Source organism: Periplaneta americana, chromosome 15 (assembly GCF_040183065.1).
Source record: "Periplaneta americana isolate PAMFEO1 chromosome 15, P.americana_PAMFEO1_priV1, whole genome shotgun sequence".
In the NCBI taxonomy this organism is placed as follows: Eukaryota; Metazoa; Arthropoda; class Insecta; order Blattodea; family Blattidae; genus Periplaneta; species Periplaneta americana.
Window position 1 is genome coordinate 49,846,876 of NC_091131.1, and position 22,465 is coordinate 49,869,340.

The 22,465-nt window shown below is 33.7% G+C and overlaps 1 protein-coding gene across 1 annotated transcript; it reads right to left on the reverse strand.

Moving 5' to 3' along the window:
* Positions 1–6,873: 6,873 nt before the first annotated feature.
* Positions 6,874–22,461, reverse strand: LOC138714889 (formylglycine-generating enzyme). The gene is made up of 4 exons (XM_069847132.1): positions 21,679–22,461; positions 16,722–16,893; positions 11,682–11,865; positions 6,874–10,381 (listed from the first exon to the last, which is right to left on the reverse strand). The coding sequence occupies exons 1-4, from the start codon at positions 22,253–22,255 to the stop codon at positions 10,187–10,189; spliced, it is 1,128 nt and encodes a 375-aa protein (XP_069703233.1). The 5' UTR covers positions 22,256–22,461; the 3' UTR covers positions 6,874–10,186.
* Positions 22,462–22,465: the final 4 nt, after the last annotated feature.

The window sequence follows — 22,465 nt, forward strand, 5'->3', positions numbered from 1 at the left end:
ACATTTCGTTCTACATCTTTAGAAAGGTAATGGAATTGTTGTAAGTAATCTAATTCTACAGGCAGTTTTTCACCATTTCGAAACAAAGGTATATATTTATGTGATACAATTTGGAACTCGAAAATTTTACCTACATTTTCAGAGTTGCCATAAGGAAGTATTACTGTCAAATGTTGCTTGAGTGCATACTGAGTTTATCAAACGTGTGACAATTGATTAAATCAGAAATTCTGCTAAGAGAAAAGTTAACTAAGGGTCTATAATAGGAAAGATTATGAATACGATTTTGTTGGACTGTAAGAAGTAATGCTTGTGAATATCATGTTTAAAGAAACTGCTGTCAATTCAGTCAATCAAAGGACATTATGGAGCATGTCGACTCCAAGTTAATTTCACAAAACACTTTCATTCTGTTTTGTCTTTTGCTAGTTTCTCCCAGATAGTAATTCCATTTCCATGCATTTCTTCTTAATTTCATCTTTTCATTTACTTCGAGGTCCTCTCAGTGGCCTTGTGTTGTTAAAGGTGTTCATATATATTTGTTTTGCGCTGATGGGGTCATCCATAAATATAACATGTTCTACCCAATTTAATCTTCTGATCCATATTACATCTAAAATTGACGGTTGATTATAAAGGTCGTGAATATCATTATTATGTCGAATTTTCCAATTGTTTTCAAGTGGGTCAAAAATTGGACCAAAAAATTTCCTCAACACTTTGTTTTCAAAAACCATTAATTTGTGTTTTTCCTTTTTAGTTAAGCTCCATGTTTCTGATCCATATAATAATACAGGTTGGATTAGTGTTTTGTACAAAATGATTTTCAAATTTCTGGTTAAAAAACGGGAAGATAATAATTTGTGAACAGCATAAAAAGTTTCGTTTGCATTATATAGTCTGTTAAGTATTTCATATTTTCTGTCATTAGAATTGTCTGTCAAAATACCAAGAAATTTGAACTGCTCGACTGTTTCAAAAGTATAATTTTTTATTTTAAGGCTAATGGGGATCCTTTTTGTTTTAGTGATTACTGTCAATTACGATATTTAAATGGAGATGTATAGGAAATTTAATTCTCGATTATTATTATTATTATTATTATCATCATCATCATCATCATCATTATTATTATTATTATTATTATTATTATTATTATTATTATTATTTACACCTGTATCAATCTGTAGCTAACATGATTCCATGTGGATTAGACATTTTCTTTTCAATTCTTTGAAATGAAGAGTGTGTTTAAGTATTTAGTGACAGTGAGTAGCTTCCTCAGTCTGTTATAAGGAGAAGAATTTGTTTGTGGACATGGAGATGTGTCCCAGGCGATGGAAAGGAGGAACAGAAGGGCAGATACAAAGACACTCACGCTATGCTATAGCTTTATGCAATTCAATAGTGTCAGAGGGGAGAATCTGCAGTCTGTCAGAAAGAGCAGTCTTATTTATGACTCAAGCTGTGAGGTGGTATGGGAGGTATTCTTTGTAGAGCACGTGCATTTCTAGTTCCTAAATGATCTTCATATACTTACATGTGCAATTATGTGGCACTGTTAATTCTTTTAATGCTTTTACGACCTGTTAAAAGGTTTGCATTTGCAGACATTGTGTCTGAACCTGTATTGTCTTCTAGTAGCACTTGGAGCAGTAATAAAACATGCTGGAGTGCACTTTGAATTGGATTGAATGATTCTGCATTAATTTCTGCAATTCAAACTTTCTTTTGGGAATGGTTAAGTTCTACCTCAGAAAAGGAATAACCAATGAAATCGCAAATTTCTAAATGCAATAACATTAAATGTAACAACCCAATCAAAAATATAGAATTTTGTAGTTTCAAGAAAAGGGTACCTCTACTTGGTCTGATTGGCAAATACAGTTGCATATCGGTATCAGAATCTGTCAGTTCACATCTAAAACGGATAAGTGGTTCAAAAGTGGAAATTTGAAATGGAAACAGAAATCAGGAGTGAGTGTTGCATTAAGCTCATAGGGTGATTCAACTTCTAGTGATGTGTGTCATTCTGACAAATGTTAGCTGTGTGTAAAAAGAAGAAAGTACTATGATAATTATGTAAGATTTTGATTTTATTATACAGGTGACAAGGACAGTCCAAAACCACAGTGTGTTCTTTGTGGTGACACACTTACTAACAGTAGTCTGAAACCTTTCTATTGAAATACCATTTCTACTGATTTTCAATTACAGGTAACTTATAAAAAAAATAGAGCTAGAAATTTTAGATGCTGCATCTTATTTATTATTATTATTATTTTTTTGCTATTGAAGTGCCTAAATAGGCTTGTCTTGCAAAGAAAACATGGAAAATAAACATCCGCAACTGTGTTTTGGTTGCACCTTTCTCCATTGTCAGCACATTTTTTTGCACTTTTTCCCTTCTTTCTTTGGCTCCTTTGCCACATTTTATTCTTATAAAAATTAAATGAGAAGACCGAACATGTGCAGCTTGACAAGGCTTTTACCTACTGTTAAATATACCATTCAGCCACCTTAATATACTATTCTACTGTTGATTTTTGTAATAAATGGACAAATCTATTGCTTTCTGAATGTTTTTAGTGTGGTACCCCATTACTTTTGCTTCAGTGCAGTTCTGTTTGGCAAAGGTTTCAAATTAGTTTGCCCTTCAATGAACTCCTGTTTGGTAAAATGTCTACAAATTACTTTTTGCTTCATCACACCAGCGTTAGGCAAAAGCTATTGAATAGGAAGAAAAGGAATTTGAACTTGCTTCTTCATTGGTGAAAGATTAATTCTTTTCCTCCCCTTGTCAACATCATCTGCTGTATTGAATGACCCCAACCATAGGTCAGTCAGCTGACATTTTCACAAAGGAGGATGAAACTATGCTTATTCATGGAATTTTGTGTCCTTATATGTAATGTAATTGTTTTGGTACTGTTTGTAATGAACATTTATATTTGAAATTTGCACCTTTTCAACTAATTTAAGGCACCTTTTTGACCAAAATTTTGCACCTAAAATTTCTAGCTCTACATATAAATATTTGTCATTGATTAGTTTTTGCTCAAGTTTAAAGAAGGAGTTCCCAGTGTTAGCAAATGAAGTCATAACAGCCTTATTACCTTTTTCATCCACATAGTTGTTTGTGTTAGAGGTCTTTTTCTACATTACCTACCTACAGTAAAAAGGAATTCAGAAATAGACTTTGTGCTGAAAGTGATCTGAGACTTTAACTTTTTTGGTTCCTGACTCTAAAGCTCTGTGCCACCGAAAGCAAGCGCATTCTTCTCTTTGAATTTCAAGTAAAGATGTAACTCTACAGTGAAAACTTTTAGGCTAAGGGAGAAGTTTAAAATATTGAAACTACCCTGTAACTTAAGCCCATATGAAATTATGTCACTATATAAAACATTTCAATAATATCAATAAAGTAATTCTCAGTGTATATTTAAATTAAAATGTGTGAACTCCAATAATGTGACTTTAAAGATAGAAAAATGCACTATTGAATTATTAACTTACCGATTTAATTTCGGTTTAATGTTTTGTGGAATAAATGTATAATTATTTGAATTTACGTAGTTTCAGTATTTTAATCGTTGTTGGTCATTTTTGCAGTGGAGTCCTAAGATTGGCCTTTTTACCGCAACTAGCAAATTTAAGTCATTTAAGGTTGTTAAATATTATTTATATTAATACGGAGTTCACATAATTCATATCTTTGTGAATCGAAAAAGTTTGGGACCCACTGTCCTACCACATTGGCAAATGGAAGTGCTGCATAACAGTGTCTGTCCTCATAGTCTGTACACCATGAAGGCAGTCACAAAATTTTGATGAACAGTATTGCCACATCCTTCTCATATTTTCAGTTGTGTTGTTTATATTACTACCTGTTTGATAGACTCATGTGTGCAGCGAACATTGAAAAGACAAATTCATTGTGATATTTGTGAAAGATGCCTGAAAAGCTTAAGTTCGTAGTTTTAATGAGCAGACATACATGCTCTTGTTCCAAAGTGATATAAGGCTTTCACAAAAGACTAGAATTACGTAGAGTAATGTTGTATCATAAATAGTGTACCTAAACAGTACATAGGCCTTTTAGTAAATCTACGTTATAAAAAATGGTCTTAATTGGTGCAGTACTTTTGGAATGACTCTCATATTAATCCAGGAAGCTGTAATCCTGATTCTTCAGCTATAGTCTTCCACCAAACATTTAGGAGCTTTTCTTGGATATTTCTGCTCCTGAAACGTAATAAATTCAAGTTTCCATTCTGTTGTCTTTAATCCCATGTCTGGCATAATTAGTCACTAGAAAATAAATAGCACACAGGAAGTCATTTTTGTATTTAGATATGACGTTTGATCATTTTACATAAATATATTTATTTTATAATTCACTGTGCACTTATTTCTTTTTTCGGCTTGAAAATAGTAAAATTTAATTGTAGGTATTGATAGTGATACTTTTTTAAACGTGGAACATGTAAGTGGGCACCTTTTCAGAAAAAAATGTTTGTTACTATTTCTGTAATACTTTATGCTCATCTTATTACTTAATGAGATAATGCAGATATTAGGGGGAAAACTCGACAAAGCATAAGATGACTAGAATTTCTGATTTAAAAATTGGAATTTTATTTTATCAATCATGCAAAAGTACAATTGTTGGTTACAGTACATTATTAATAAATTATACTTACGTTATATCTGTTAGAGGAAGAACAATTGTTTGTATACATCTGAAGTCTAATGTAATATGTAGCTAATCGATGATGTCTGCAATGGAAAGAGAAAGAAACTGGCCACCCTACCCCATTATCTCGTGGCCTAGTGCCTCATAAGTGTTGACATCTTGGTATCATTTGTGAGATTCTTCGGTCAGTTGACTAAGCAACAACACTTACATTTAAATCAGATATTCGAAGTATGTGGAGAATTGGGTCTGTGCCTGCTGTGTTATCATGCAAACCACTTTTATGTTTTGCGAAAACATTTCTTTTTCTGCCTAACTAAACTCCCAAATCAATACATTTAAATTAGATATTCGAAATATGCGGAGAATTGGGTCTGTGCCTGCTGTGTTATCATGCAGACCACTTTTAAGTTTTGCGAAAATATTTCTTTTTCTGCCTAACTAAACTCCCAAAATAAGTGTTCACGTTGTCACCACAAAATGCTATGTAATGTGTTTTATCTATAGAAAATTCTTTGATTGTTCCTGTGCATAACTGAGAAATTTGGTCTGAAGTTTTTTATATCAAAATTTTGTACTACAAACGTAAATAATAACAGTATGATTGATTACTTGCGTCTGTGGCTATTCCATAAAACTATGACTCTTACTTCGTTAACAGCTTCTCTTATACTGTGTGGTGCTATAACAGCTGTAACTAAAGCGATAACTTTGGTTCGAGCATATGTGTTTACTGTCTGGAAATAATACTCCTGTGAGCTTCTTGGTACAATCTGCCTAATAAAATGTATGCTAATTCTTGACTGTGTGATTAGGGGTGAGTTAATTCGGCTGTACTAACATTAACTTCTTTGTATTTTGCTTTATGAAAAATGAATCTATTTACTAGAAGTGGGAGTTGAAATTTTTATTTTAGAAAGATTCTTTTTAGAATTGATATGATCTTTTATAGCCTATCTGCCCGAAAGCAAGAACAAATGGTACATTCAACTTTATCTTTCTTTAAAAGAGCATTGTTTTGGCATGTTCTTTTTTTATTGAAGAAACTTTATAAAATATTTCCCATCACTTCGCCAAATTAAACACAGCTTACTTTACCATATTAACTAGAAACATTATAATGCAATTTGCATGGGACATCTGGCTCAACAATAAATTACTGACAAGATCGTGAAAATAAATTATGCTACCAGTGCATGCAAATATAAACATTTTCCTGTTCATGGTATAACAAACAATTTGGGACAGTTTTGTGTCCCAAAGTAGTATTTTCGGGACACCAGAAAGAAGACTGAAAAACTTGGACAATCTCGATTTCCAGGGATGTCTGGTGATCCTAACAAAGGATCCTGATTGCAAGTTTGCCCAAAATATCCACGATAATTCAAGCAATAGTGGGCCTATGCAACCTGCAACATAGCATAAGGATAAAAGTCAAATAATTCTTAATAATGCGACATGCATAATCTTTAATTTTTTCAAATGCATCATAACCTACAAACATCGAAGCCATGCAATCGCAGGACTTCAGTGCAGCTCATACAGCCAATGTTTCAATGATAGAAATTAAGTGTTCAACCAGGACAGAGTCATTAGTAGGAATCTGTGGTCTCCATAGTCCCTGACATAATTCCTTCAACCTTTATCTCTGGAGTAAATGAAAAGATGTTGTAGATAAGACACCCACATACTCTGGAAAAACTGAAACTCAATATCCGCTAGGAGATTGCCACTATTTCTCAACAAAAACAACAGCATGTGATGCCTAGTTTTTTTTTAAAGAGATGCCAAAAATGTGTGGACAATGAAGACGGCTATTTTCAGCACCTCCTTTCATAAAACTGATAAGTTACTCTGTAATTGCTTTTATTCCATACATTTTTAAGGAAACTACATGCATGGACTCGTAACCATCACTCTGGAGTACTGCACATGGCAATGGGTAGGGCTCTCATTTCATTGTTTCTCTCTGTACATTTTACTTATAAATTTAGAGTATAATTATAACGAGTTTTAAGGTATATTGTTTGGAGTAAATAAAGGTAATCAAGAAGAAAACTCATTCATAAGAACTTTCTTAAAAAATAGAGCCCTTTGTCTACCAGTATCAACAAGAAAGCAGAGCAATATCTTGCAGTTACCAAGCGATACACTTAAAATAAATAATAGAAATGGTATAAATTCTCTCAATTTTTTATTTCACATTGTGCAATAATACATGACTCACCCCATTCAAATTCTACATCATTTGGAAGACAAACTTTTGATCTTAATATTACCCTAGGAACTTCCAAGTTTTGTGCTCTTTATATTAAGTACCACAAGTTAAGTACATCATCTTACATCTCTCGAAACTTAGTGAACCAGAAGTAATCTTCATTAGTCCTCAGCAATATGTTAGTCCTCGTGAGTACTAAATATTGTACATAAAATAATATTTGAAAATATGAATCTGTTAAAAAAAGTTCTAAAAATACTAAGATATAACTAAGTACTATGACATCACAATTAAGGCAAAAGTCAGATTTTAAGAAGCACGATTAAAGTTGCCATCAGTAATAATAATAATAATAATAATAATAATAATAATAATAATAATAATAACAACAATGCAATCCTATTTCCCAGAAGATCTGATAGTTTTATGTCCAGGTCTATAATCCATCGCTGTGTTTGGTAATCTTGTTTGTTCATTTCTTGTAATGTGTTCTTCCAACTGGATAAGTATGTTTTGATCAAGTCATTGTACACTTTCAATGCTTATTCACTTAATCATTTTTTATTTCTTGTCTAGCAATGTACAACCTACCACACCTAGAAACCACAGGGCAAGTCATAGTCTTCCAATAGTTTGGAAAGTCTTTTTAATTTCAAAATGAAATATAATTATGTCTCCATTTTATAATTGTCCCTTTTGTAGCAATTTAAACTGCAGAAATAAAATTACTGTAACTGACTGTTGCCTCTATTTATGATGTGAACAAGATTAGAAATAATCAATTTTGATGATAACAGAAAAACTTCTTAGTTGTGCAGCACATTATATTAGAAGTGTTGTTTTTGTACGTCCCTTCTGCATTAAACCTCCTAATGTATATTAAAAGGAATCACGATCACATACTAACCTTAATTTGGAAACAAATGACATCATTTAATGTCCTAACGTATGCCAGAAAAATATTTATCAAGCCCACTTTAATAATAAAATGTTGAAGTAATGTACCTATGGTGCACTACTGGGTCCAAAAGATTTCAAATAAAATTCCACAATTGGAATTTCTTTAGTCAAATTATATGTTTTTATTTAAAAATATTTATTCTGGAACTGACTACCTGAATATTAAAATTGTTTACTACATTAATTATTCTAGAAATGACATAAAATACCATATTGTCAAAATATTAAGTTTCTTTTTGCATTCTGAACTTTATTAAGGCTGTAATTCTTGGTACTGTACTTAAGAGTGAACATCATCATGTTTAACATTGCTAATATCTTTTCATGAGATCCATTTCATTGATTATAGCTCGTTTAATTATTTGTTTTAATATACTTGGTAATTGATCTTTGTCGTTAATTCTTTTCCTGCTATATTACTGACCTAATATTTCAATCTACTGGTGCCATGTACAGCTCGAAAACTAATACACATGAAAGATTTACTGATGTATACATCAACCATCAATCGTAACAGGTTGATTGGAATTAGAGACAGACAGAAAACTTGGATAACTTGAACGCAGATCCATAAAATTACATAATTCTCTTTGACTGTAGATACATAATTATGTGGTAAGGCACTGACTTCCAACTGACTTGTATTCAAGGTCAGCTGAGTTCAGAAAACATTATACCGCATGAATTTATTTTCTTTGCATTGTTGAGTTAAAGATCGTTTACCACGCTAAGCGTATGTTAAGCTGGCAATCTCTCAAGACAATTTATTCTTCAATATCATTTTTACAGATTTCATTCTTTTCAGAAAAAAAAAAAACAATTTTAGTTATTACATTAAAAAAAATTGAGTGCTGAAAGGAGTCAACTGCTCTTATGTAGGACTTATATATGTTTGATGCTTGAAAGAAAAGGAGGAAGGGACAGAGATGTGTAGGAGCTTTTGTTTTTGTATATTTCACGAATGTATTGCATGACGAGAACAGAGTCAGTTGAACGGCCAGGCAGCCCTGTGCCTGACATTTTTCGATTTATTCTTTTGGGGAATATCAAAAACCTTGTTTATGACATGCCAGTGAATGAAACAGCAAAACTCTTGGCCAGAATAATTCATACATCTGACATGGTTCAATAGACGCCTAAATTAGCAGAGAGGGTACATCATAGTTTCAAATGCTAATGCATTGGCCACAATAAATGTGAAGATCGCCAATTCAGACACCACCTCTGAAATTTTTTTGTAAGATTACTAACATACCGAGTACTTAATCTATTTTAATAAAAACATAATTAAATGAATAGATTAGTAGCAATGTTAGATTATATCACTATGTGATTACAGATCAATATTTTGCCGTTCTTTTTAAGCTTCTCTTTACACTCACAATGTATATCCCAAACCATAGAAGTCACCTTGTAAAATAATCTAAAAATTGCTTCCACTAATTCCAAAGTGAATGCTTTTCACCTAAATGAATAAGTTTTTTTTGCATAAGATTGTTTCTTCTATAAATCTATTTTATTTCAAATATTCATATTAGATAATTCCGTCGAATTGTATTTCGAATTAGTCAACATGGTTGCTTACTAATGAAGGATTTTGTTTTTCAAAATATGGAAAAAATAGTTGTCTGCCGCTATTTATATGGATATTTCCAGCACAAACAGAGCATTTGGGAACTTCGACATTTTATACCTTAAATATAAAAAGGAAAAAAATAGGTCTACAGGAACTTTAAACATAACTGCATATAACAGTACTTATAAAAGAGGAGTGTATTTTTAAAACCAGACAATTTCAGTTATAGGGTATATTTTTTTAGAATGAAAAATACTGTTGTTGAAACTGTGTGGTTTTATAGTAACCTCAGTTTTCAGACTCATTATTAGCTTATGTTTGTCCAAATATGAAACAAAACTTTTGTGGATTTATAAAAAAGAAACATGTTCCACGGATTAAGGTAGATATTTCAAAATTAATCAGAAATGGAAATGTCTAGTTTAAAGACTAAACCCGCCACATGGAATTTGTGTTATCCATTTTTAACATGTGCATTATCCCTGTTTAACATCAGCATTTAGTATTTCTGCCTGATGCAGCACCATAGAAAATTAAGTTTGTATCACATACCGGTACATTTAACAGACCATACAAATGCTGATTCTAAGTAACATTTTTCTAACTAGAAACACATTTCATTTGAATATCTATGATAGAAGATCCCTCCTCTGAGTTCAGATATTTTACTCTGAATGTACAGTACATATGAAATAAAATTAAATTCTGTTAAATGGTATATGATATTAGCCATATGCTAATTCTTATCATATGTATGCTCTTTGAGGTATTCAGGGAGTAATGTTGCAGCACAACGGAAGCCAAGATTGCCAGCAGAACTGTCTGGAGTGTTCTGGCTGCGAGCAGCACATCGATACCGGTAACAGTAGCTCTTGTGACACAGGTAGGAGCCACCCTTCTTTACACGGTCTTTTCCACTTTGTGGACCAGTCTATAATAAAGCAACAATCATGCAATTTTATGAAAAAATGTGTTTTATCTTGTGTTTAAACATTTATTGGCTTTCTTATTTAGCTATATAGATTCTAATTATAATCTTCTTTAATACTGGGAGAATTTGTCAACTCTTCTTTTTATTAACAAAAGTGAAGACAGATTAAATGAACTAGGCAAAGATAAATACTGAAAATATTTTCTTTAGTATATGAAGTGTGGCAATGAATCTTCGGAGCCATTTGTAAGTGAGTAATTAAGTAAGTGAGGTGCATTTCAGTAGAATCAAGGAATTCATCTGTAGCAGCTTTTGGCCTTCTTATTCAACATGAATTTATGGCAAAACAGTTACATAAGATGGCATCCTTTCTTCTCAAAACTGTATTCTACATGAAGAGGAAAAATCATTGACAAAAGTCAAATGGCTGTTTGATGTCCTTCCAAGTAATAAAGACAACTTGAAGAAATAATGGGCCTCAAGATGGCAAAAGGCTTCGTTGCCAAACAGTTGAACATAAAAACTATACAGGCTTGCCATATAAGAGTAGTGAAATATATATTTGTACGATTAAAAAACACAGGCTTAGAGTCAGACTTGAGATATTCTTTTTTACAGGATGGTAGCCTATGCAAAATACAACATATATCAGGTAAAAAGTCAAATTCGATAAATATTGGACTTGAAATGTGTGTCAATTCAGGTCTTCAATTGTACTTTTTCACCTACCATACTGCTATCTTTTAGAAAAACAATGAAGGATGAGCGAAGACATACAAGAAAATATTGGGAAGTAGAAAATATAAAAAGTGATTTATGCTACTCTTCATTGCTCCCAATGCTTACTAATTTTTATACCTTGTGTGTGTGTGTGTGTGTATATATATATCTCTCCAAGTTCCTAAAACCATAAGAACATATTTAAAAGGCTTTAGTCACCTCTTCTTGATGTTTGAATTACATTTTTCATTGCACCAAACTGTAACAAATAAATTTGAGTTGCGCTTGGGCGCGGGTTCGAATCCTGCTTGGACTGACTACCTGGTTGGGTTTTTTCAGAGGTTTTTCCCAACCATAAGGTGAATGTCAGGTAATGTATCGCGAATCCTCAGCCTTCATCTCACTATCAGCAAACCCATCAATGCTAAATAACCTAGTAGTTGATACAGCATCATTAAATAACCAACTAAAAAAATAGATTTTAAATCACTGTCATCATTCTCCTATTCTTCATTTGCTTCTTGAAGTTCATAATATGGATAATTACCAGTACATAGTTTTGACATAGAATGCAACCTACCGGATTTACAGTTGGTGTACGTGTATGTTTTATGTTCCACCAATCAGCTGTCCATTCCCAGACATTGCCAACCATATTGTGAAGGCTGAATGCGTTTGTAGGGAATTCTGTTACAGGTGCAGTACCTATGTAACCATCTTCCCCTGTATTAGTCTCAGGGAATTCTCCTTGCCAGATGTTCGCCCTAAAAATGAATTCTAAATAAGTTGAACATATATGTAGTAGAAAGTAAAGGATTGTAAACCAGTAATGGTAGTTGTTTCAATTAAAAAGTTCAAAGTTCACAAATCTGTAATAGAGAGTCTGAAGAATATTTGAAAGAAACAGGAAACTGTGAGCAATTGTTTGGTTTCAGTGCCAAGCACTTCATAGGTCGCCGATTTTTTTCCACTGGCTCTTGATAAATAGCAACCAGCTGCTCAACTCTCATCCTTTGTACGTAGCAGAATATTATCAATGCTTTAGATTTTATTAGAGAGACTAAACTTATTACTTCTCATATTTTATCATTTGTATTTTTTCTCCGTTCTCCATATGATATACCCTTCCCCCAACATGCAGCACAGTAAGTTCCAAATACCTAATACTGCGCATCTCGTCAAAGCAGGTGACACATGATTAAACCATTTAAATATGCTATATTTTAAGAGCAGGGGCGTAACTAACAGACCTGCAGTGTGGGCTCAGAGGGCCCAGGAAACCGTTCTATATACCTGAAGACATTATTTTGGTTTTGAATAACATTTATATTTCATTCATGCATTCCAAAGGTATACTATTTACAATATTCTTACAATAGTTGTGTTTCTTTCAACAATTACTTATCAAGTTGCAATATGTATATTTTTTCCAATGATGCAACATTAATCCCCACCCCGTGAACAAATACAGAATGCAGAAGAAAGGTTCCGACTAGGTGCATGAACATTGTCAGCTTAAAGTGCGTTTTGAAAGCATGAATGACATCTCGCAATCAGCTAAATTTTTGCTTCTCCTGCCATCAAAACTCGGCACCTTAACCAGTGGTGTATTTCTAAACAAAATAGTGCCCTGAATCTGGGATTTCGGTAGTACTGGTAGTAGTAGTTCTGTCCTTCATCGCCGCCACCATTGTTGTCTTCATCACCATCACCATCACCATCATCCACCACCACTATTTCTGCAGGAATACTTCTGGAATGTCAGATCATGGGTGCGAAAGTAGAGGTTATAGAGGTTGTTAGGTCTGCAGAGTAGACTTCACTATAAAATTGTTTAAATATGAATAAAATATGAAATTTTATAAATGCGAAATTTGACGATATCGAAATCATAAAAAGTGCCGCCTTGCCTAGAAAAATAGTCTCTGGTGCTGCCATCCCCATCGGGCCAGAAATACGTCCGTATTGAAAAGGAAATGATCGAAAAAGCCAACATACTTTGTGAATATTATGCCACAGATTTCTCTCCTACTTTTCCAAAACAACTGATTTGTTTTCGATCCATAATGATGGAAGAGATTCGTAAACTTTCAATAATAAAGGAACTTCAAACATTTTGAGACAGTCCATTATTATTATTATTATTATTATTATTATTATTATTATTATTATTATTATTATTATTATTTGGTAATTTTAAATTCACCACTGAAATAATATAGCATGTGTGGTTATGAAAGATACATTGTGTTAACACAGCAATACAACTACTTTGGGCTTGGGTGGGATGAGAAGGAGGAGCCTAATGGAAATTTTTGCGAGGGGATCCATGCTTTCTTAGTTACACTACTGTTTAATAATCTAAAATATGTTATAAAATCGAATGGAGAGTTGATTGTAGATACATCAGGCCTCTGAAGAGTGAAATAATAGGCCTAATAAAATTGATAAATACAAAATTAATCAAAGCAAATATAAATACGAAAACCATGTGCTATTCCGATCAGGTACTATCAGTTTCAGTATCAGATTGTTACAGCACAGGTCTACAAAATGAGTGAATAGTACTAGTTCAAGGTTCGAGTTTCCGACAATTTTAATTTTTTAAATTATGTATTTAGTTGTAAGCCGAGAGACCAAAATCAGTTTTCAGGAATATTTAATTTAAATATTGCAGATATGAGTCAATGATAATGTCATTTCTGAGTCGCAATGCCTATCACACATGATAGTGGGTCATTGCTTTTCCCCAGTTATTATAGACGCAGTTTGATGGTTGACAGTCATTTTTCCTTTGATTCTGAGTAATATCTGTTGGTGGTAGAAAAGAGATAAGGAGATAATCTTTGCTTGACCCATGCCAATGAGCTGCTATGATTCACTGATTTCCAGATTTGCAACATTCAGCCAGTGTTGGTACCTTTCTTGTTGATGCAAGTGTGTATACTGTATTTTTGTGAAATGAAAAATGTCGCCTAAAAGGAAGTGTATTTTAATGCAAACCAAAAAGAGTATCCACTACATATAAAAAAAAAAACTATCTCTGATTCAGATATTCAGTGCAATACCAGTACCTGTTCTTCTACTCTTAACATTAATTATGAAGGTCAGTCGGATATTAAACATTTAATTTAAATAGTGATACCGTAAACATAAAACTGCTGTGTGGATGAAGATGTATTCATATCTCAAATTGTTCAACATAACCAATCTTTCAAGTCAATGGATTGTACTTCAAAACTTATTTAATGTGTTTTTGAACCTAAATTCACATGTGTCCGCACTAAGGCAGTGTAATTATACTACATGTTTTGACTCCCCTTGCAGTTTCTGAATTAGCGTCTGATAGTCGTGAAACTATTTCGAATCATGACATTCAGATATTGCCAATATTCACGCAAATGCTTGCCTGGAGAAACTGCGAACATTATTTCTGAATTTTTAACTGACCGTTTAATAAGTATGAACGCGAGGGGGAGGAACTCTAGCTCTTTGTCCAGGTAACGCAAATTGCAATTTTGGGGGTGTAACCGGAAAAGGTGTTAGTGGTATGTTTTATTCCCTGTGGTTGAACATGTTCCGGTTATTTTTTGTGTCTCTGAAATAATTTTTTAAGTCTCGAAATATATTAATGTCCGTTTTTCACCGAATTCTTTTTTGAAAATTCTTAATCAGAAACGTTGCTTTTCTTTATTCACAACCAGATATCAACTTTTCACTCAGCGATTGAAAATACAAGATAAAAGAGTAGACAGTTACTATTTTTTAGTTATACTAGTAATTCCTATCTTACATTATTTAAGAACCAAACTAGTTTCTAAGAGTAAAGATTGCTTTATTACATCAGATGTCAGGACGATACTTGGAAAATTGAAACGGGAGGACTATGCTTCAAAATTTAAACAATATCTTTACACAATCTACAAAACTGCATTGAAATATTTACGTATGGTAACCGGAACTCTGAAAATTTGAACATTTTTGATTGGATTCCTAGGTAGGGTACACTTAACAGGATACTCTGCTGGGAGGAAATACAGAAGATCCAAGATTTCATTTGAGAAGTTATACCTTCTTTCGAAATTAATTGATGAGTTGTTAATCAATAAAGTGAACTTTGATTACGGGTGTAACGATTTTCATAAAATGCTGTATTTTAAAAAGAATTCCTTTGGAAGATTCATTCATCAGAAAATATTAGGCACAAGAGTTATCATTATTGATAGTGCTTTTCTTTTGGAGAAAAAAGTGGCGAAACTGAGTGTAGAATATGTTACAGCAGACGGGAAGATGATTACTGTTGAGTGCACAGGAAAAGTGTCATTTTTGACCTTCTTTTCTTCCAAATTGAAAGCTTTCAAGGCAAAATAAAAATTGTAAAAACGTAATTATTAACACATTTCTGGGTTCCACAACAAGAAAAAAAAAAACACAATAAAAAAGTGCCGGAACGGCGTTCCATCAGAAAAAAAGCACTGATTATTACCATCATCATCAATTTAAATTGTATTTGTTTAAAAACCGCGCTCACATGTAAATATCGATAAATATGATAATGCTTCTGCAGTATCGAATTTACCCCATGTTTGAGCAGCTGTCTTATTTTCCCGCCATAGAAATGTGAGATTTAAAAAAGATAAGTTTAATAAATCTCACATTAGTCTCTATATTATGAAAATTGTCATTTCAATTCGTTATCAATAGTATAGTATTAGGTAATCATAATCACAATGAGAAGTGAATAATGATAAATATATGTTTTAAAGAAAAAATAATTTATGTATTGGTCATCCTGTATACACCAGGATGACCAACATTTGTATCTTCGTACTAGATTAGTATTTTTACAACCTTTTTGTTCTAGTATGTTCTTTGAACAATCTACTTTTTTTTTACTTTGTTCACTTACTCTACCTTCCCCATTCTTATCTTTTTCATTTCTAATTATCTTACCCTATCTTCCCCTCCCTTATCCCTCTCTCTCATATGGCATGATTGAAAACAAATTAAACAGAATTTTAATTGGGACACATTCTCTTCATTATTTGAGTCTGCATAGCGACTTCTGTTTTGTGACTGTGTTATGGAACAAAAGAAAAAATAACCGAAATTGTTTAAAGTATTTTTTATCATGAAGCCCTGCCTGATCACATAAGCGATCAGGGCTTGAAGTTAGTACCAAACAAGTTTGTTTGGTGGTCACCCTTGCTCGCGCTCTTAATGGACGTAAGAATAAGAGGAGGCGCTCGTAGTTCAGAATTGTTATTCAAATTAAGGAGATAATCGTATAAATATGTCCGGAAAGATAAAGAAATTGTCATTTCCCTTCTCCCATAAGTGATAATTAGTATGTTTATGCTGTCATATGCATAATCGTAATATTAAAATACCTAACCTGTACATTTGACTTGTTTAAGGTTATAAAAACTATAGTGATTGTCAAAATTACCGAAATAGTTGAGAACATAACCCGTATATTTCGTAAACATTCGAATGGAATCTAGGCCTGTAATACATCAAGTATACGTTATTTTGAAAGAGGTAATAAGTGAAGCCTAGAAAATAGCAAACATGGTTTTAAATACTATTCCATACGATTATATTAAGTTTTAAAACATACCAGTGTTTATCCATAGGATTTAATTTATTTCCCCATGGAAAGAGACGATCTTTGAGGCCACCACGACAAGCATACTCCCATTCAGCTTCAGTAGGTAATCGTTTCCCTGCCCATTTACAATATGCAACAGCATCATTCCACGAAATATGGACTACAGGATGATCCATACGCTCTGTAACAAGAAGGAAACTGTGACAAACCAGCGCTAAAAATGTGAGTAACTATGAAACTTGAATAATCTTAAAGGGAAAAGTTGTTCAGGAACCGGGTACCGAACCCGGAACCTTTGGCTAAGCGTGCCAACGTTCTACCACAGGAAGCTAAACCTGGAAGCCAGATTTGCAAAATATGAAACTTATTGGCAGTTCGATAGAAAATGTTGATCAATATGACGGACACGAGTGACAGGTTAGTTGAGTTTTTGGTATACCTTGCATACGGTATAGCCTAAGTTTTTTTGTAGGCATACCAAAAAGCCTGAACAAACCAAACCTACCTGACACTGATCTTCGATTATGTTCGTCATATTGACCAACGTTTTCTACCGAATTACCAACTTACTTTTTCTAAAGCCTTAGTTTATTTATGGCCTAATATGCTGAATATGTTTTGGATTTCCGTTATCATTTTTTTCAGTTACAGAAATGCAGACTTTTTGAGCCTTCCAGTCGGTGCTCAGCTGTCAGGGCCTTGTGACTTTCGTAGTTTTGTTGTCAGTTTTCATTCCCCACGTCGAGAGAGAGAGAGAGAGCGAGGGGAGGGGGAAGGATTTACTTTTCACTAAAGCTGAATTAAATATATGGCCTACGGACAAAATAAAGCTCACCACCTGTCCCAGAGTTACCAAACCTTTGTTTTCATCATTGTCTTCTGTAGAATTCTCTTATTCCTGTTGTCACTGTATATTTAAGTATATCCAGAACTTCTGCCAAACGTTAAATTGCCTATGGAACAATTAACAGAAGTCCTCAATTTATTCTTTCTTCCAAAATATTTTCTTGTATTAATGACAAGATCTCTCACTTGTGAATGAAGAACAGTTGCTGCTTTTCATCACTAGTCATGAGTTGCGTTCAACTTGTTAATAGACTGCTGGAACACAAATGAATAGAAAATCTCGGTTTGACAACAGTGCCACTGTACACATGTTGCTTGCTGGGTCAGTGCTCAAGATAGAGCAACATCACTAGTAATATAGTCTTCTAAGTCATTCTGGCCATTACAAATGACTAATTTAGTTTACTGATTAGAAATAACAACAGAAGGAGAGGCAAAATAGTCAACAAGAGAGTCAAAGCAGGAACTGGAGGATTCTATAAAAGAAAGAACATTATAAGCCTACTAAGTTAATACAATTCAGACAACATGCTCCTTCTGTTCACTAACACTAATATAACTTAAAATGCCGGATTTTTTATTTTTACACCCTGCACCACATATTTTGTATTTCTATTTCGTAATTAAACTGTGAAATTACAAATGAGTTTGATTTAATGGGATTGAATTCTTACATAGGCTTACAGTATTAATTTTGAAATGTTCCGACCACTTATTTACCATAGTTCTTAACATAAACCCTTCGCTGTTATTTACCAAGAGAGAAATAATCAAGTGTTCCTGTGACGCAATCTGCATTGCTTGTGTCTTATTTGTGACATTAACCAAGTGAAATATTACTTTGTCAGAATGCGACATTTTTCGCAATAGGTCAAGTGACTAGCTTGTAAAAGTGTTAAAGACCTACCTGTTTCGCAGAAAGATTGTTATTTTGTGCCTTCTTTTAAAATTTGAGTCCCATTCATGGGCAAACATTATCTTTAACCATATTGAGAGTTAGATTTAGGTGTAAATTACAACAGATGTGAGCACTGAATATACATTGGGCCTTAGCAAAATCAAATTTCATATCAAAATTTCAGTAATAAATAATTATAAATAGGCTATAAAAAATGTAATCCATCTCCACCAAATCATAAAACTGCATCTTGACCTGAAATAATTAAAAAAAACGAATCAGACAATCAGTAAGCTAGACTGTGTCCAAAATCAAGCCATGAGACTGATTACTGGTGCTGTCAAATCAACACCAATAAACTCACTCTTGCTATATACCAATAACATGGACATCAAATCAGAAATAAGACAATCAGCGTTAAAACTTCATGAAAAACTCACTGGTTTGTCTGATATTGAATACTCCCCTTGCTTCTCACACACCAACCGCAGATTAAAAACCCAAGAGGGTTTCCTGCAGAAAGTAATCACTGAAAGGCATAATCTGGATCTGTTTCTCTCCTCCAATTCCTTCAACTTTTACTGTAGCTTGTATGTATTTCTTCGGGCTATTCTCTTCCCTCTCAGTTTCACTCCTTTCTAGTGTACTTTGAGTGTTAGTTCTTTCTAAAGGAGGTGTACTTGCTGGTATATTTTTTTATACTGCTCCATATTCTCCTGTTCTCTTTTCTTCTTCTGATAACTTTTTGCCTTCTTTTTCCAAACTTTACTTATTGCCCTTTTTTCACTGCAGTTCATTTTGTGAATAGTCTTTATTTTTCCAGAAGTCTTTGTTTGGTTATAGCATTCTCTCTCTTTTCTTTTAGCCTCCTCATAAAGAACAGGGTTTACATGTAACTTACCTTCTGCCTAGCTCATCTCATACTAAGTTTTTTTCTGTTCTCTTTTGCATTTGAGCATCTAACTGTTTAAATTTTTTCGTTTTCGTTAATGCCATTGTTCTTTAAATCCAGAATATAAGATGCACTGGTGAAAACAAGCTTAGATTGCTAAATAATATGGGTTCCTTCCCCATCAGTTTCAGAGACACACACTGAGAGCTGCTGAACTCTATGAACATTTTCCTCACTTTCATAATTGTCAATGGAAGGAGATTCAGTTCCCTAGGGACAAACTTTTAAATCCAATATCCCTGTCTATTTTTTGAAAGGCAGAAAACTTTCTTGGATATGGATTTTTGATACTTTATATTATTATTCATTGGAAAAGTAAATTTTTAACGAAAATTTGACAAATAACAATGCTCAGATTCTTATAAATCGGGTGTAGGGACAGTCCATGGAGGGGATTTTAATGCTGTTTGGATAGTGTAAATATATTGTAAATAAATACATTTTCAGTAAAAGTTTTCATAATCCCCCTCTTCTTTGCCTTAATTTAGTGACTATTTTAAAAAGTTAACACCCTTAGGCCTATATGTTTTCTGTAATTCTTATTAGATGGTGACTACAAATTTTACCTTATTCAGGGAATGATTCAGTGTACCCCAGAGATAAAAATCGCAGGGGGTTAGATCGAGGGACCACAAATCCCTACTTCTGCTGGAACACACGTTCAATTTCTCGCATTGAAATATAGGCTGTATGAGCTGTAGCTGAGTCTTGTTAGAAGAATGCGAAATAACTCTCCCTGCCGGTTAATTCTCTAAAGAAGGGGAGTCAGAATGGTATGCACGTATGTGAGGGAATAAACTGTATTTCGAAAGAAAATGGGCTCTATAATTCCTTCTCCCCTCATGGCGCACCATATACCAATTTTTTCGTCATGGAGGCATATGATATCAGGTTTCTCAGCACTCCAATAACGATTGTTTTATGAACACACATAATGATGGAGGTGGAACCATGCCATGTCTGAGAAAAATATTAAGTAAGTTATGGGTCTATTAGGCCATTATGAATATTATTTAGCATCTACTCACAAAATTTGCGTCTATGTGCAGGAACACCCGGCTGAAGAACATGTGTCTTAGTTATTTTATATGGCTGCAACTTTAACAATTTAGAAGCTTTTTGCACAGAGCCATAAGAAAATCGTACTTGTTGTGAAAGGTGCCTACTCAGTGTTTTTCTAGGAGACTGTCCCAATCTGACCAATGTCATCTAATGTTTCTTCTATGAGAACCTTATTCTGTTTGTTTGTTTTTTAAGCAGAACACTTCGCGTTGTCTGAAATTTATTATAAAGATTATGGATCGTTGTATGTGATGGAATTTTTACACCTGGGAATCGTGTTTCAAATTGCCTTTGGACTTGGCTGACAGACTGGGTTGACACCTATGTATCATAAATATATACACGTTGTTCAGTAGTAAACATTTGATTAGCAATTGTACAGTTTATACTTATTCACACTTTCACTTTAAATGCATAAGAAAACACCATATAATACACTGTCGTATATTCCGTGTCACTCCCCAGTTGAAGATTGATTCACTAATCTAGACACGAGTCAGGACGAACACGTGGCTGCTTGCATCATCACCTCTGCCAAGCCATCGTTTCTCCCTGCGAGTGCATCAGTAGTGCATAGTGAAAACTCTGTTGCTCCTCTCCACGCCTTATCTGATCGCCCTATATTAAGAATGGATTCTAGATGTCTAATGAAACGAGCTCTTATTTACAAACCCTACGACGAGATGTTGGTCACCCGAAAAGATAATGGAAAGACGATTAACTTGTATGATAGGAACAGATCTTTGGTCCACTGTGCTGTACATGATGACCATATAATTAAATATGAATAATTTTACAGTGTTGCCCTTCTTTTAATTGTTAATATACCTACAAATTTGTCTATCCAATTTATTATTATCATCATCATCATCATGTACATTCACTGCAGTCGTGTTAAGGGCTTTAGAGACTTTTTAGTAAAAAGATATCCTCCCAACAAGTTACTGACCTGGAGAAAATAAGTCCAATGGTGGGACTGCCACCTTTAACCTCTGAACAGGCATGGTGGCAAGAGACCGTAACGGGTCACTAGGCCCAATACATGGAAGGATGATGAGGACGACACATTCATTGCATTATTTGTTTAAATAAGCGAAGTCATAAGTTAATAGGCCTATATTATTGATAGTCTTGATAGTTTTTCTCTTTGATAGCATGAAAGCGATTATAACAAGAGAATCAGTCATTGAGTGAAAACGCACACCTACCTGTTATATTAGAATCTGGCCCTTCAGGATGTTTCCAATTACAACCTTTAACAGGCAACCACCATGGTGCGGCAGCAACAGCTTGTGTTATCCCCGACTTGGTCTGTTCACTGAGTAATGACTCAAAGACAAACGAATCACCAAATGATTCTGCTTCTGTCGTATAACCAGTAGCATTTACAAATAATTCAAATTCTGCATTACTAACTTCATAACTGTCTAAGTGATAGTCTGAAAGCGTAACTTCTCTAGACGGCCCCTCTCCGTCTGCTATGAATACTGGTTCATCTGTACCCATGTTAAACTTACCACCTTTTATAAAAACCATCTTATTTGTTCGTGGGTATACACTTTGTATATTTGCAGCAGATGAGTACTTTTCAGCAACAATATTTTTTGATGAAGTGTCGAAAATTTTTGTTGATTCAAAATTTTCCTCTGTATTTCTTTTAATAGAACTACAACCACAACTTCCATCACTATTTTTAAGTTTGTCGTCTTTGAATATATTGTCACTTAGCTCTTCAGTCCTATAAGTATTCAAAACTGCGAATAGTACTATTACTACAGACATCATTTTGTGTGAAAGTGTGCAAATGACAAGGCAGTAAGTAACTCAAGGACAAATACCGCACTTTATAAAATATACCCTTTGCGTTTTAAGATCCACGGACGTAAATATACTAACAACTCAAACAACAGTTGAAACTGGACCACATGTCACTGCATTTAAAATCCCCGGGCATAAATTTGTCGAAAACACACTAATTTTGGTACGAAAAAAAAT

What these genes read in the sequence shown, in the direction of transcription:
- LOC138714889 (XM_069847132.1), bottom strand. Translation starts at nt 22,255, where the DNA reads ATGATGTCTGTAGTAATAGTACTATTCGCAGTTTTGAATACTTATAGG. An exon ending in GCCAGATTCTAATATAACAG is followed by an intron (nt 16,894 to 21,678) that starts GTAGGTGTGCGT and finishes TTCTTGTTACAG; the next exon opens with AGCGTATGGATCATCCTGTA. An exon ending in AATCCTATGGATAAACACTG is followed by an intron (nt 11,866 to 16,721) that starts GTATGTTTTAAA and finishes ATTCATTTTTAG; the next exon opens with GGCGAACATCTGGCAAGGAG.